General features: G+C 44.6%; 1 protein-coding gene across 1 annotated transcript in view; it reads left to right on the top strand.

Annotated features, from left to right (window-relative positions):
* The first annotated feature begins 419 nt into the window (after positions 1 to 419).
* The window catches only part of LOC137373169 (di-N-acetylchitobiase-like), a 33,281-nt gene continuing 17,022 nt past the window's right edge, over positions 420 to 16,678 (top strand). Inside the window, exons 1-6 of the mRNA XM_068038027.1 lie at positions 420 to 569; positions 3,206 to 3,223; positions 3,626 to 3,764; positions 7,961 to 8,169; positions 14,771 to 14,942; positions 15,028 to 15,125. Of these exons, the coding sequence (XP_067894128.1) occupies positions 420 to 569; positions 3,206 to 3,223; positions 3,626 to 3,764; positions 7,961 to 8,169; positions 14,771 to 14,942; positions 15,028 to 15,125 (786 nt within the window). The remainder of the gene's footprint in view (positions 570 to 3,205; positions 3,224 to 3,625; positions 3,765 to 7,960; positions 8,170 to 14,770; positions 14,943 to 15,027; positions 15,126 to 16,678) is intronic.

Here is a 16,678-nt window from a genome sequence, read left to right as displayed (position 1 = left end):
TAGATCCTATCAGGCCCTGGGGACTTATCTACCTTAATGCTTTGCAAGACAGCCAAAGTATGAATGTTTCCCAATACAAGAGAGAAGGATCAAAGAATTAAGGATGAATGTTGCAAAATACATGGAAATTGGTTGGGAAAAGTTTGAAAATAATTTTTGGCGAAAGCAAGGAGGAATGTGGGGAAAAGTTATAAAGACATTTGAGAATGAATGTTACACAAGACAGGAAGAGAGGAGGAGAATGGAACTTCCCTACAAAGTTGCATTTGACAGGATGAAGCTTGCGTCAACATTTCACTATTATCACACAAAGCGAGATAGAGATAGAGATCCAGGAGGTTTCATCATCAGTCACATGCAGATCAATATAAATAAACCATCTCATTGTGTCTGACGGATTTTCATCTCCGGCGGAGAGGATGCGCTGGAGTTTGGCATTGGTGCGGGCTCTGGCGGTGCTGGCACTGTGGATCGGCAGAGACTCAGCAAATGGATCCGAGTCTTGGTGTCCGTGTTTACCACGGGATCTGTGTCAACCCATACCTGCGGACCATCAGTTCCAAGTTGAGGTGAGTGTCTCAGATCATTAAATTCCCTCTGGAAAAGAGTTAGTTTACTTGAAGTTGTCTTTTGAAGTGTGTTGAGCAGTAACACTTGGAATGGAGCATTGGGATGTGAGCTCCTGCCTTTTCTCATGTGGTTCAGCTCCTCTCACCCGCACTGATGTGGAAGGTCAGAGATTGTCCTCTTTAGGATGTTCTTTTTACCCCAGGGGCCGAGACTCTTCACCCCCCCCCCCCCCCCACCCCCGTGGCTGGGCTGGACTGGGGGGCTCGGGCTGGGCTGGACTGGGGGTCTCGGGCCGGGTTGGGTGATGTGGGGAAGAGAGTTCTCCGGTCAGGCTCCAGCCTGGGCTCTGAGGGAGATGCAGGCTGGAGAGGGGTCGTTAACACAGTCCGAGTATCAGGAACAGGCTGAGGCTGTGAGTCGGGGTCAGTGACAGGTGAAGCTGGTGCAGCGGCGCAAGGGGCAGCTCAGATTATTGTTGAAATGCAAAGAGAATCCTGTTATATATAATACATATGTTGGATAGGCTGTCTGTACTTGAAGTTGATCAGGCACCAGGACTGGATGAGATGCATCCAAGGATACTGAGGGAATGAGTGGAAGTCGTAGAGTCACTGACCATAATTTTTCAGTCTTCCTTCGACTCGGGTGTGGTGCCAGAGGACTGGAGAATTGCAAACGTTACACCCTTGTTCAAAAAGGGTGTAATGATAAGCTCAGCAACTACGGGCCAGTCAGTTTAACTTCAGTGGTGGGCAAATTCTGGAAAGAATAATTTGGGACAAAATTAATAGTCCCTTGGACAAATGCGAGTTAATTCAGGAAAGTCAGCATGGATTTCTGAAGGAAAACTTATGTTTAACTAACTTGCTGGAGTTTTTTTGAGGAGGTAACAGAGAGGGTTAATGTGGGCAATGCTGTTGATGTGGTGTACATGGACTTCCAAAAGCATTTCATACAGTGCAGACTACAGCCTTGTTAGCAAACCTATAGCTCATGGACTAAACATGACAGTCGCAACATGGATACAGAATTGGCTGAGTGACAGAAAACAAAGAGTAGTGGTTCATGGATGTTTTTCGGGCTGGAGGAAGGTTTGTAGTGGAATTCCCCAGGGATCAGTGTTGGGACCCTTGCTTTTCCTGATATATATTAATGACCTGGACCATGGTGTACAGGGCAAAGTTTCAAAGTTTGCAAATGATACCGAAACTTGTAAGCATTGTAAACTGTGCATAGGATAATGTAGAACTTCAAAAGGACAGAGACAAGTTGGTGGAGCGGGCAGACAGGTGGCAGATGAAGTTCAATACAGAGAAATGTGAAGTGATTCATTTTGGTAGGAAGAATTTTTTTTTTAGATTAGAGATACAGCACTGAAACAGGCCCTTCGGCCCACCGAGTCTGTGCCGAACATCAACCACCCATTTACACTAATCCTACACTAATCCCATATTCCTACCAAACATCCCCACCTGTCCCTATATTTCCCTACCACCTACCTACACTAGTGACAATTTATAATGGCCAATTTACCTATCAACCTGCAAGTCTTTTGGCTTGTGGGAGGAAACCGGAGCACCCGGAGAAAACCCACGCAGACACAGGGAGAACTTGCAAACTCCACACAGGCAGTACCTGGAATCGAACCCGGGTCCCTGGAGCTGTGAGGCTGCGGTGCTAACCACTGCGCCACTGTGCCGCCCTGAATGTGGAGAGACAATATAGAATAAAGGGTACAATTCTAAAGGGGGTGCAGGAGCAGAGGGATCTAGATGTATATGTGCATAAGTCATTGAAGGTGGCAGGACAGGTTGAGCGAGTGGTTCATGAAGCATACAGTGTCCTGGGCTTTATTAATAGGGGCATAGAGTACAAGGGCAAGGAAGTTATGTTGAACTTGTACAACACACTAGTTCGGCCTCAGCTGGAGTATTGCATCCAATTCTGGGCTCCGCGCTTTAGGATGGATGTGAAGGCATTACAGAGGGTGCAGAAAAAATTCTGAGAATGATTCCAGGAATGAGGGGCTTCTGTTATGAAGGTAGGTTGGAGAAGTTGGGACTGTTTTCCTTGGAGAAGAGAAGGCTGAGAGGAGATTTGATAGAGGTATTCAAAATCCTGAGGGGTCTGGACAGAGTAGACAGAGAGAAACTGTTCCCACTCCTGAAAGGAGCGGGAATGAGAGGGCACAGATTTAAAGTAATTAGTAAAAGAACCAAAAATGACTGGAGGAAAAATGTTTTCACGCAGCGAGTGGTTAAGGTCTAGAATGCACTGCCTGAGAACATGGTGGAGACAGGTTCAATTGAAGCATTTAAAAGGGAATTAGACAGTTATATGAAAAGGAAGAATGTGCAGGGTTACGGGGAGAAGGCAGGGGGGAGTGGCACTGGGTGAAATGCTCATTAGGAGAGCTGATACAGACACAATGGGCCGAAGGATCTCTCCTGCACTGTAACATTTCTGTGATGTTCAAGTGTTAATCTTGGTTTAGTTACAGCCTGTGTAAAATCGGACCAGCCGTAGTATTGGGCAGTGCAAAGATATTTTAACAAGTACAGCATCAATAAAATGTGTTTTTTAATGTTTCTCCAATGTGCAGAGTCTTAAATGATGTGTGATCTAACTCTTACAGCCTCATACCATGGTTCAGGTTTGCAGATTTCACACAATATTGATCCAGAAACACCAGTTAAAAATCCTGGAATCACATGGAATAAAATTGTGATTTGACCTCGGTCATTGTAAAACTGGGACCCTGGTCATGATTAAACTGAATACAATTTAGCAGATCTTTGAACAAATGTTGGTGTTAAATGTCTCTGTAACTGCTGTGTAGTTGATGAGGTTAGTATTTATTTCAGAGTAATGTTACTAAGTGGGCAGTGTGGCAGGAACAGGAGCTCCATCAATATAACCAGCAGACTAGATGTGTTCATTATCCCTTCCTTATCCTGTACCCTGGGGACAATTATATTGATCAGGAAAATCTATATTTTTAATGTCAGTTTTATATCCTTCATTACTGCAGCTGACAGTTTTATTTTTGTATCAGGTCATGATCTTTGATAATGGAGGAACAGATTGGAAACAATATGACTGGTCTAAGGTTACAACTGTTGTTGCCATTGGAAAGTATGACCGTGAGCTTTTATGTCATGCTCATGCAAATCATGTTCGAGTCGTCTTGAAAGGTAACTCATTTTGTCAACGATAATAATGCCCTTGTCTCTACTAATGCAAACTGGATTGAGAACCACATAAAGGAACATACAGTGTACAGGTTCACATTTGCTGTTCTGTCCCTTCTTGACCTTGCAGTGTTGAAATTCCTCTGCAGCTCCCATATAACATTTGCAAATTATTCTACATTCCATTTACAATATATTAAAATTTTTACATTGACACACCGCATCTGACTTCGAAGCCTAATTTCCTATTTTCGAGATTTTCAACAGTTTAGTCGCTCCTTTTTCCATTGCTAAATTCCTCTGTTTTCATTTAGAATGGGAACTGTATCTGTAAGCATATTTTGCAGGATTGAGGATCTCCCCATAAAATAATATCAGATCAAAGTCTTTTGAAAAAAATGGGAGATTTGTACAATGGGAACTGAATTACATCAAAATGCCCTGGGTGGACAATCCCACACACCCAATCCTGCTTCACCTGAAGACTCGTGGGCTCCCTTTTTCCATCGGCTGGGAGCTTCACCAGTGATGTAGTTTTTCTGTGTTTCACCTCCCAAACTCGTTGGCTTTCGCTGGGTTTGTGAGCACTGAGAGAGAGAGAGTCATGTGCTCTAGGAATTGGCAGGAGGGGAATAATGATGGGAAGGGAGACTGTAGCATTTCGGAGGATTTTGGAGATGGTCGGGGTTGCGTGGATCTGGTAGTATTCAGTGGGGCGGGGGGGTGAAGGGAATCAGAGTCTAACGTTTCTTGTCGGGTGAGACTGTGGAGCGTAATGCAATGCGACCCAAATGTCTATTCACTTTGGGACCTTTAAGCCTTCACCCATTAAATGTTGCTGCATGTTAGGTGTCCAAACCACCATTACTTTGATTATCAGCCGATTCCCATCTTCTGTTTTAGCCTTGAGCCTTAGGCACAAACACAAATATAGCACTGGGGTTTATTTTTAGAGGAATAGAATTCAAAAGCAGAGACATTATGTTAAACCTTTATTGAACCTTGCTTAGACAACACTTAGATAACTGTTCACAGCTGTATCGCCGTACCATTAAAAACTATGTTGGCGTAATGGAGAAAGTGCAAAAAGGATAAATATATCAAAGCATGAATGATTATCAAGAAAGACTGAGCCGTTTGGAGCTCTTTTCTCCAGAAAAGCGGAGGTTGAGATGTGACCAGATAGAGGTGTTTACAATCATAAATTGGTTTGATAGAGTAGATGTAGAAATGTTTTTTTTTCACAGGAGAGTCCAAAACTAGGAATGTAAGACAGTCACTAATAATTTCAACAGGGAATTCAGAAAAAGCTTCTCCACCCAGTGAGTTGCAAATAGCATTGAAGCATTGAAGAGAAAACTGGATGAGGGTAAAAGGAATAAAAGAATGTGTTGATCAGAACAAAGAACACAAAATAAAGAACAGTCCAGCACAGGAACAGGCCATTCGGCCCTCCAAGCCTGCGCAGATCTTGATGCCTGCCTAAACTAAAACCTTCAGCGCTTCCGGGGACCGTATCCCTCTATTCCCATCCTATTCATGTATTTGTCAAGATGCCTCTTAAACGTCATTATCGTACCTGCTTCCAGCTCCTCCCCTGGCAGCAAGTTCCAGGCACTCACCACCCTCTGTGTAAAGAACTTGCCTCGCACATCCCCTCTAAACGTTGCCCCTCTCACCTTAAACCTATGTCCCCTAGTAACTGACTCTTCCACCCTGGGAAAAAGCTTCTGACTATCCACTCTGTCCATGCCGCTCATAACTTTGTAAACCTCTATCATGTCGCCCCTCCACCGTTGTTCCAGTGAAAACAATCCGAGTTTATCCAACCTCTCCTCATAGCTAATGCCCTCCAGACCAGGCAACATCCTGGTAAACCTCTTCTGTACCCTCTCCAAAGCCTCCACGTCCTTCTGGTAGTGTGGAGACCAGAATTGCACGCAATATTCTAAATGTGGCCGAACTAAAGTTCTGCACAGCGGCAGCATGACTTGCCAATTTTTATACTCTATGCCCCGACCGATGAAGGCAAGCATGCCTTATGCCTTCTTGACTACCTTATCCACCTGCGTTGCCACTTTCAGTGACCTGTGGACCTGTACACCCAGATCGCTCTGCCTGTCAATACTCCTAAGGGTTCTGCCATTTACTGTATACTTCCCACCTGCATTAGATCTTCCAAAATGCCTTACCTCACATTTGTCTGGATTAAACTCCATCTGCCATTTCTCCACCCAAGTCTCCAACCAATCTATATCTTGCTGTATCCTCTGACAATCCTCATCATTATCCACAACTCCGCCAACCTTTGTGTTGTCCGCAAACTTACTAATCAGAACAGCTACATTTTCATCTAAATCATTTATATATACTACAAAGAGCAAAGGTCCCAGCACTGATCCCTGCGGAACACCACTAGTCACATCCCTCCATTCAGAAAAGCACCCTTCTACTGCTACCCTCTGTCTTCTATGACAGAGCCAGTTCTGTATCCATCTTGCCACCTCACCTCTGATCCCGTGTGACTTCACCTTTTGTACCAGTCTGCCATGAGGGACCTTGTCAAAGGCTTTACTGAAGTCCATATAGATAACATCCACTGCCTTTCCTTCATCAATCATCTTTGTCACTTCCTCAAAAAACTCAATCAAATTAGTGAGACACGACCTCCCCTTCACAAAACCATGCTGCCTCTCGCTAATAAGTTTGTTTGTTTACAAATAGGAGTAAATCCTGTCCCGAAGAATCCTCTCTGATAATGTCCCTACCACTGACGTAAGGCTCACCGGCCTATAATTTCCTGGATTATCCTTGCTACCCTTCTTAAACAAAGGAACAACATTGGTTATTCTCCAGTCCTCTGGGATCTCATCTGTCGCCAATGAGGATGCAAAGATTTCTGTCAAGGCCCCAGCAATTTCTTCCCTTGCCTCCCATAATATTCTGGGGTAGATCCCATCAGGCCCTGGGGACTTATCTCCCTTAATGCTTTGCAAGACACCCAACACCTCCTCCTTTTTGATAATGACATGACTGAGACTATCTTCACTCCCTTCCCTCGGCTCATCATCCACCATGTCCTTCTCCTTGGTGAATACTGATGCAAAGTACTCATTTCGTACCTCGCCCATTTCCTCTGGCTCCACACATAGATTCCCTTCTCTGTCCTTGAGTGGGCCATCCCTTTCCCTAGTTATCCTCTTACTCTTTATATATGTATAAAAAGCCTTGGGAGTTTCCTTAATCCTGTTTGCCAATGACCTCTGACCCCTTTTAGCCCTCCTGACTCCTTGCTTAAGCTCCTTTCTACTGTCTTTATATTCCTCAAGGGATTCGTCTGTTCCTAGCCTTCCAGCCCTTACGAATGCTTCCTTTTTCTTTTTGACTAGGCTCACAATATCCCGTGTTATCCAAGGTTCTCAATGTTGCATGTTGGAAAATAATGCAAACTGTGATTAAAAGCTTTCCTTTAACTGTTGCAGGGTAAAAATATCCAAAAATAGACCAAGGTTTGAAGACAGGCTGAGGCACATGAAGAAAAGTCACAGAAGTACATGGAGAAATCTTAGTGATGATAGTGTAGATTACATAGACACAACCCACATTATTTATTTGCAGAATCCTATTAAAAAGGTAACAGGACCAACAATCTGTCTGTCTCTCCCTCTCTCTCTCTCTGGGTCAGAAGGTTTTAGATTTTCTCCTGGACTTAACACAAAAGGGCAATACTGAGGGAATGCCACATTGCCAGAGGTGTTTTGTTGCTGATAAAACATTAAAAAAAAATTCCACCAGCCAGCCTGTTCAGGTGGGTGTAGAAGACCACGTGGGCACAATGTGAAGAAGAGCAGGGAGTTCTCGTGGTGTCCTGGGTAACATTCATCCCTCACCCAACACCACCAAAATACCAAACTGGTCCATTATCTAATTTCCTATTTGTCAGAACTAGTTGGGCACAAATTAGCTGCAAAACCTGCTTAGAAAACAACAGTGATTACACTTCAAAGATAATTAATTGGCTATGAAGCACTTAAGGACATCCTCAGGACGTGGAAGGCATTAGGTAAATGTAAGTTTTAGCTAAATCTTCCTCTCCTTCCCACTTGATGTTGGCATTTCTATTTGCTACAGTGCCTTGCGACTGTCTGTTATGTAAAAGAAGCTGCATAAATGCAAGGTGTTCCATCCCTCTTCACCAGCAATTATCAGACTACGCAATTTAATAGACAGTAATAAACGAGCAGTTTGGATCAATGGAAAAATGCGGTTGGCAAAAAGGCAATTTATGGATGGCATCAACATGGAAATGTGGGAAAACGTTACACCTGGTTCCGAGAATTTTCACGCACTGTCTCAGCTGGTTAAGGAAGCTGCCAACATCTTCCACCGTGAAATACCTGGATCTCAGGTAAAAGGTTTTTTTAAATGGGGACAAGCAATTCAGTTTCTATTGAAGTATAAAGAAACGTTTTTCTGAATAAGTAAATTGAAATGATGATTTCTAGCTACTGTTTATTAGAGCATCATCTTGTTACAAGGCTGCTGTTACCATAGCTGAGATTAAACATTTTAATTTGAATCAGCTTAATCTGAATATGCAGCAGACTTGGTGATGCAGCAATTGTAGCCCAGAATTATGCAAGTGAATTCAGGTCCAGACACCAAGGATGGGTTGGTTCAAACAGTAATTTTCTTATAAGAATGATACACCATAGAACCTCTGACTGCTCTGAGAGACCTATCCAGTTCATCCCATTCCTCTGCTTTTTGTTCATAGCTTTACAATTTTTATTTCAAATATTTATTCAAAGTTACTATTGAATTTGCTTCCACTCTCCTTTCAGGCAGAGAACTCTAGATCATCACAACATGCTGTGTCAAAAAAGTTATCTTCTCATCTTTGGTTCATTTGGAAATTAAATCAGCTTCCTTCGGTTACGAGTCTGCCTACCACTAGCAAGCTTCTCCTTTTTAACAACATCAAAACTTGTATTTATGTCGCACCCTATAACATCCTTCGGAAATGCCCCGCTGTTTCCATCCAATGGATTAATCTGAAATTCAGGAACAACTAAGTCAGCAAAAAAAAAACAATCACTGCATTTTTATTGGGTGATGATTTAAGCAGACTTCCAGTGTTAAAAGGTTTTCACATGACAGACTTTTCTAACTCAGAGAACTGTGCAGCAATTCTTGAATCTAGGCTCACTGATATCCTGTGCTTAAGGGAGTAAATGCGTGAGCCATTTTTAAAAATTCTTTCAGGGGATGTGGGCATCGCTGGCAAGGCCAGCATTTATTGCCCATCCCTAATTGCCCTTGAGAACTGAGTTGCTTGCTCGGCCCTTTCAGAGGTCAGTTAAGCAACAACCACATTGCTGTGGGTCTGGAGTCACATGTAGGCCAGACCAGGTAAGGATGGCAGATTTCCTTCCCTAAAGGACATTAGTGAACCAGATGGGTTTTTGTGACAATCGATGATAGCTTCATGGAAGTTTCATGAGATTGGTCCGTGCTTTATATGATCTCAGCTGGGATGCTGAAAGATACAATTGATCTTTGGAGCTATTCTGTCAGTGAAGGTCAATTGAATCATCTGATTGCTCTCTGGGAACCTCCTGCTGAAACCGCAGAGCAGATGTGGGGCAAGGACATCAAATGGATTTGGTCCCTACCCCTGTCCAATAGCCTGCCAGCACTCAATGTCGCAGAAAAAAACGTGGCCACTTTGGCTAGGTATTGGAGTCTGGCCAGCAGTTTTTGTGACTGGAATTTGATCACAATTTGATGCCATTAAGAGAAAAGGAGAGAAAAATACACAGAAAAATTGGAGAATGAGCAGTGGGGACTTGATGACCTAGGATCCGAATAATTCTCACTCTACATTTGCCTCAAATTTATCATGTCCCTTTTTATACAGTCATAAACACTGTAGAACTTCTAACCTGTAACATTCACAGCCATACTGGACCATGTGCGAGTAAGGAGTACTGAAAGAAACAATATAACTACTAATGGTATCCAACATAAGAAAAGGGCGAGGCCGAGGGGGGATCAGTAATAAAGGGTGAGGCTGAGAGAGGGGGAGTGGTACTAAAGGGCAAGACCTAGAGGGGAGCAAAAATAAAAGGGTGAGGCTGAGAGGGTAATAAAGGGCGAGGCTGAGGGTGGAGCAGTAATAAAGGGTAAGGACGAGAGTGGAGCAGTAATAAACAGTGAGGCCGAGAAGGCAGCAACAATAAAGGATAAGGCTGAGTAGTGGGAGCAGTAATAAAGGGCGAGGCCAAGAGAGTAATGAAGGACGATGGCTAGAGGGGAGCCCTAATAAAGGTGAGGCCGAGCGGGGAGCAGGAATAAAGGAAGAGGCTGAGGGGGGTGGAATAATAAAGGGCGAGGATGAGGCGGGAGCAGTAATAAAGGGCGAGCATGAGGGAAGAGCAGTAATAAAGGGTGAGGATGAGGGGGGAGCAGTAATAAAGAGCAAGGATGAGGGGGAGGAGTAATAAAGGTCGATGATGAGGAGGGAGCAGTAATAAAGGGCAAGGAGTAGGGGGGAGGAGTAATAAATGGCAAGGATGAGGGGGGAGCAGTAATAAAGGGCGAGCATGAAGGGGGATCAGTCGTAAAGGGGGAGGATGAGGGGGAGCAGTAATAAAGAGCAAGGATGAGGGGGGAGTAGTAATAAAGGGCAAGGATGAGCGGGAGCAGTAATAACGGGCAAGGATGAGGGGGAGCAGTAATAAAGGGCGAGGATGAGGGGGGGAGCAGCATAAAGTGCGAGGATGAGGGGGCAGCAATAATAGAACGCAAGGATGAGGGGGGAGCAGCAATAAAGTGCGAGGATAAGTGGGGAGCAGTAATAAAGGGCGAGGATGGGGGGAAGCAGTTATAATGTGCTAGGATAAGGGGGGAGCAATAATAAAGGGCATGGATGAGGGGGGAGCAGTAATAAAGTGCGAGGATGAGGGGGGAGCTGTAATAGAGGGTGAAGACGAGGAGGCAGCAGTAATAAAGGGCAAGGATGAGGGTGGAGCAGTAACAAAGTGCGAGGATAAGTGGGGAGCAGTAATAAAGCACGAGGATGAGGGGAGCAGTAATAACGGGCGAGGATGAGGGGGGAGCAGTAATAAAAGGCGAGGATGGGGGGAAGCAGTTATAAAGCACGAGGATGAGGGGAGCAGTAATAATGGGCGAGGATGAGGGGGGAGCAGTAATAAAAGGCGAGGATGGGGGGGAGCAGTTATAATGGGCGAGGATAAGGGGGGAGCAATAATAAAGGGCGAGGATCGGGGGGAGCAGTAATAAAGGGCGAAGATGAGAGAGGAGCAGTAATAAAGGGTGAGGATGGGCGAAGCAGTAATAAAGGGCATGGATGAGCGTGGACTATTAATAAAGGGTGAGGATGAGGGGGGAGCAGTAATAAAGGGTGAGGATGAGGGAGGAGAAGTAATTAAGGTCGAGGATGAGGGGGGAGCAGTAATAAAGGGTGAGGATGAGGGAGGAGAAGTAATTAAGGTCGAGGATGAGTGGGGAGCAGTAATAAAGGGTGAGGATGAGGGGTGAGCAGTAATAAAGGGTGAGGATGAGGGGGGAGCAGTAATAAAGGGTGAGGATGAGGGAGGAGAAGTAATTAAGGTCGAGGATGAGTGGGGAGCAGTATTAAAGGGTGAGGATGAGGGAGGAGAAGTAATTAAGGTCGAGGATGAGTGGGGAGCAGTAATAAAGGGTGAGGATGAGTGGGGAGCAGTATTAAAGGGTGAGGATGAGGGAGGAGAAGTAATTAAGGGTGAGGATGAGGGGGGAGCAGTAATAAAGGGCGATGATGAGGGGCGAGTAGTAATAAAGGATGAGGGGGGAGTAGTAATAAAGGGAGAGGATGAGGGGGGCGCAGTAATAAAGGTCGTGGATGAGGGGGAGCAGTAATAAAGGGTGAGGATGAGGGAGGAGAAGTAATTAAGGTCGAGGATGACTGGGGAGCAGTAATAAAGGGTGAGGATGAGGGGGAGCAGTAATAAAGGGTGAGGATGAGGGGGAGCAGTAATAAAGGGTGAGGATGAGGGAGGAGAAGTAATTAAGGTCGAGGATGAGTGGGGAGCAGTATTAAAGGGTGAGAATGAGGGAGGAGAAGTAATTAAGGTCGAGGATGAGTGGGGAGCAGTAATAAAGGGTGAGGATGAGTGGGGAGCAGTATTAAAGGGTGAGGATGAGGGAGGAGAAGTAATTAAGGGTGAGGATGAGGGGGGAGTAGTAATAAAGGGTGAGGATGAGGGAGGAGAAGTAATTAAGGGTGAGGATGAGGGGGGAGCAGTAATAAAGGGTGAGGATGAGGGGGGAGTAGTAATAAAGGTCTGTGAGCAGCACTGGAGAAAAATCGCCAAGTGACGTCACAGCACAAGGAGGGGTCGCAGGGTTAAGTTACAGGTAAAAACTTATTGTCATCTACCTATAAACTTCAACCAGTGCAATCTGTCTGGTTTAGGTGCGCCAATAGTGCTGTTAGAGTGGGAGTTCCTGGATTTAGACCCAGCACTGATGAAGGAGCGAGGTTATATTTCCAAGTCAGGATATTGTGTGACTTGAAGGGCAACTTGCGGGTGGTGATGTTCCCATGTGTCTTCTGCCCCTCTCCGTCAAGGTGCTTGAGGTCATCGTTTTGAGAGGCACTGTCAAAGATGCCTTGGCAGATGTTGCACTGCATATTTAGATGTTACCGGTGGAGAGAGTGAATATTTAAGGTAGAAAATGGGCTGCCAGTAAAAGTATTCTGCTTTGTGCTGGATCGTGTTGTGCTTCTTGAGTATTGTTGGAGCTGCACCTATCCTGGCAAATAGAGAGTATTCCTGACTTGCTTCTTGTATATGGTAGAAAGGCTTTGAGGAGGCAAGAGGTGAATCACATGTCACACAATGCCCAGCCTCTGACTTGAACTTATACCCACAGTATTTATGTGCTGGTTCACTTAGGTTTCTGATTAATGGTGACTCCCAGAATGTTGATGGTGGGAGATTCCATCATGGTAATGGAGGTGTTTTAACTCTGTTCTTTTGAAGAGGGCTGTAGCCTGGCACTTGTGTGGTGCAAAAATAGTCATACTCACCAAATTATACCTTACAACCAATGTCACAGCCTCCTCCATCACCATCCGTAGGTATGTCTTGATCCACCAGCAGGACAGATCCACCAGCAGGACAGATACACCAGAGGTGGCGGCACAGTGGTATACAGTCAGGAGAGAGTGGCCCTGAGAGTCCAAACGTTGATGCCAAACCCCATGAAGTCTCATGGCATCAGGTCAAACAAGGGCAAGGAAACCTTCTGCTGATTACCACCTACTGCCCTTCAGCTGATGAATCAGTACTCTTCCATGTTGAACACCACTTGGAAGAAGCACTGAGAGTACCAAGGGCACAGAATGTACTCTGGGTGGGGGACTTTAATGCCCATCACCAAGAGTAGCTCTGTAGCACTACTACTGACTGAGCTGGCAAAGTCCTGAAGGACATACACATAACTGACAGACTGGGTCTGTGGCAGGTGGTGCGAGAACCAACAAGAGGGAAAAACCTACTTGACCGCATCCTCACCAATTTACCTGTTGCAAATGCATCTGTCCATGACTCTATTGGTAGGAATGGCCACTGTACAGTACTTGTGGAGACCAAGTCCTGTCTTCATCCTAAGGATACTCTCCCATGCTAAATGGGATAGCTGTCAAACAGATTTAGCAACTCAAAACTGGGCATCCATGAGGCTCTGTGGACTATCAGCAGCAGCAGAATTGTATTCAACCACAATCTATAAACTCATAGCCTGGCATATTCCTCAGTCTACCATTACCATCAAGCCAGGAGACCAACCCTGGTTCAATGAAGAATGCAGGAGAGCATGCCGGTAGCAGCACCAGGTGTATCTAAAAATGAGGTGTGAACCTAGTGAAGATAGAGCACAGGACTACAGCAGAAGCAGAATGCTATAGACAGAGCTAAGCGATCCCTCAACCAATGGATCAGATCAAAGCTCTGTGGTCCTGCCACATCAGTCATGAATTCTCCACTGGCTGAAGTCATACCTAACACAAAGGAAGATGGTTATCATTGTTGAAGGCCTAGGACATCACTGCAGGAGTTTCTCAGGACAGTGCCCTATGCACAATCATTCAACTGCTTCATCTATGACCTGCCCTTCATCATAAGGTCAAAAGTGGAGATGTTTGTTGATGATTGCAGTGTTCGGTACCATTCGTAACTCTTCTGATAATGAAGCAGTCCGTATCCATATGCAGCAAAACCTGGACAACATTCAAGCTTGGGCTGATAAGTTGCAAGTAACTTTTTTTGTTCATTCATGGGATGTGGGCATCGCTGGCTAGGCCAGCATTTATTGCCCATTCCTAATTGCCCTAAAGGAGGTAGAGGTGAGCCCCCTTCTTGAACCACTGCTGTCTGTGTGCTGCAGGTACAGCCACAATGCTGTTAGGGCAGGAGTTCCAGGATTCTGATCCAGTGACTGTGAAGGAACGCGAAGATATTTCCAATTCAGGATGGTGAGTGACTTGGAGGGGAATTTAAAGATGGTGGTATTCCCATGCGCCTGCTGCCCTTGTTTTTCTAAGTGGCAGAACTTGTGGGTTTGGAAGTTGCTGTCAAAGGAACCTTGGCGAGTTGCTGAGGTGCGTCATATGGTACACACTGCTGCCACTATGTGCCAGGGGTGGACAGAGTGAATGTTTAAGGTGGGGGATGGGGTGCCAATCGAGAAGGATGCTTTGTCCTGGATGGTGTTGAGGTTCTTGAGAGTTGTTGGAGCTGTACTCATGCAGGCAAGTGGAGAGTACTCCATCACACTCCTGACTTGAGCCTTGTAGATGGTGGACAGACTTTGGGGAGTCAGGAGATGAGTTACCACAGAATTCCTAGACTCTGACCTGCTCTTGTAGCCATAGTATATTTTTAAGATATTATTAGGTATGAGATGAAATTAACTTCTTCTTGTTACTCTTTGTTCCTTAGGTCACATTTAACGTGCCTTGGTCTCCAGATTGCATAGTTGGCCGATGTTATGAGTATGTGGCATTTGCAAATTCCTGTGACTTTTTGTTTGTGATGTCCTATAACATGCATCGTAGAATGTTGGACGATTGCTTTGCAAAACCAAATGCTCCCTATCACCAGACTTTATCGGGTATGTACAGTATGACCTCCTGGTTCAGGCTCTAACTACCCTCTATAAATGTTAATCTAAGACTGTCATTATTTTGTCCATTTAGGTCTCTCCGCTTATATCAATCTGGGTATTGATTCCAGAAATCTGGTAATGGGAGTTCCATGGTTTGGTTATGACTATACTTGCAAGCACTTCTTTGAGGTAAGGAGAAATGATTAGTTTGCATTGCACAAGAAATGGGAGTGAAGTCAATTCATCTGAAAAACATCCCTCTCGTACATTAACTGTCCAATCAGGGCATCTAATTGTATTTTGGAACAGACCAGTGCTTTTGCCTGTTAGACTGCTTGTAGACTATTTCAATAACTTTGCTCTTTTATATTAAGCTTTTTAATATCTTTCCATCTTTAACCTTTTACTAATTTCCATTTACATCCATTGGCTTGCTTATTGAAGCTATATAATAGTGGGAGTATAACGTGGGAAAATGTGAGGTTGTCCACTTAGATAAGAAGGATAGAAAAGCAGAATATTATTTACATGGAGAAAGACTGCAGAATGCTGTGGTACAAAACCCCTGTGTCTGCGTAGGTTTTCTCCGGGTGCTCCAGTTTCCTCCCACAAGCCAAAAGACTTGCAGGTTGGTAGGTAAATTGGCCATTAAAAATTGCCCCTAGTATAGGTAGATGGTAGGGAAATATAGGGACAGGTGGGGATGTGGTAGGAATATGGGATTAGTGCAGGATTAGTATAAATGGGTGGTTGATGGTCGGCACACACTCGGTGGGCCGAAGGGCTTGTTTCAGTGCTGTATCGCTAAACTAGAGGGATCTGGGTGTCCTTGTACATGAATCACAAAACGTTAGCATGCAGATAGAGCAAGTAATTAGGAAAGCAATGGAGTTGGCCTTTATTGCAAGGGGGATGATGTATACAAGGAGGGAAGTCTTGCTACAATTGTACAGGGCATTGGTGAGACCGTACCTAAAGTACTACATACAGTTATGCTCTCCTTATTTAAAGAGGTTGTCACGCAGGCCCCCACCTGCCAAGAATGGGGCATATTAATTTTGTCATATGAACATTGATTTTAAACTGTTAACAGAGTGAAGAAAGGACTTTTAAAAAAATCACCAGACACTTGGCTGGAAAAACATTTTTACATACTAACAGACAGTGCTTAGAGGGACAAGGGGCTATTCCCTGCTCCAATTTAACCCACAATGGACTTTGAGCACCAGGTATTGTGTGTAAGAAGGGACAGTCCAGGGTCGGCTAAGACAAGAGAATCTACAAACAGATGTGGTCAGACCAGTTAGTCACATGACTAACCTGCTTGCCGACCTGCGTTGTTTTTCTGAATTGTACAAAGAGCTTTTGAACTGAGAAAGACTGTTTGCTCCTGGAGTGAGAAGACCTCTCCTGTCTGCTCCCATCTCTTTCTCACAAGCCTCTGGACCCACTGAGGACACATGAACTTCAAGACAGAAAAGTCTCCTACATCGAACAAGGTTTAAGAAGAATACTGGGCCCCAATGAAAAGCAAGACCGACCTACAATCAAGGAGGCTACAGCAAGATAGAAGAACAGTAACCAAAACCATGTTCAGATATTGCCTCAAACTTTTCCACTTTATTTCTTCTGCTCTTTTCTATCTCTATCTGCATGTGTGTATCGTGTATGCATGCTAGCATGGGCGCGCCGCATATCATAGGTGTTAACCGAATTAGAGTTTAAGTTTAATAAAGTTCAAA

The sequence above is a fragment of the Heterodontus francisci genome, chromosome 8 (genome assembly GCF_036365525.1).
Source record: "Heterodontus francisci isolate sHetFra1 chromosome 8, sHetFra1.hap1, whole genome shotgun sequence".
Taxonomy (NCBI): Eukaryota; Metazoa; Chordata; class Chondrichthyes; order Heterodontiformes; family Heterodontidae; genus Heterodontus; species Heterodontus francisci.
Note: the sequence above shows the minus strand (reverse complement) of the source record. Positions and strands in the feature narration are given on the sequence as shown.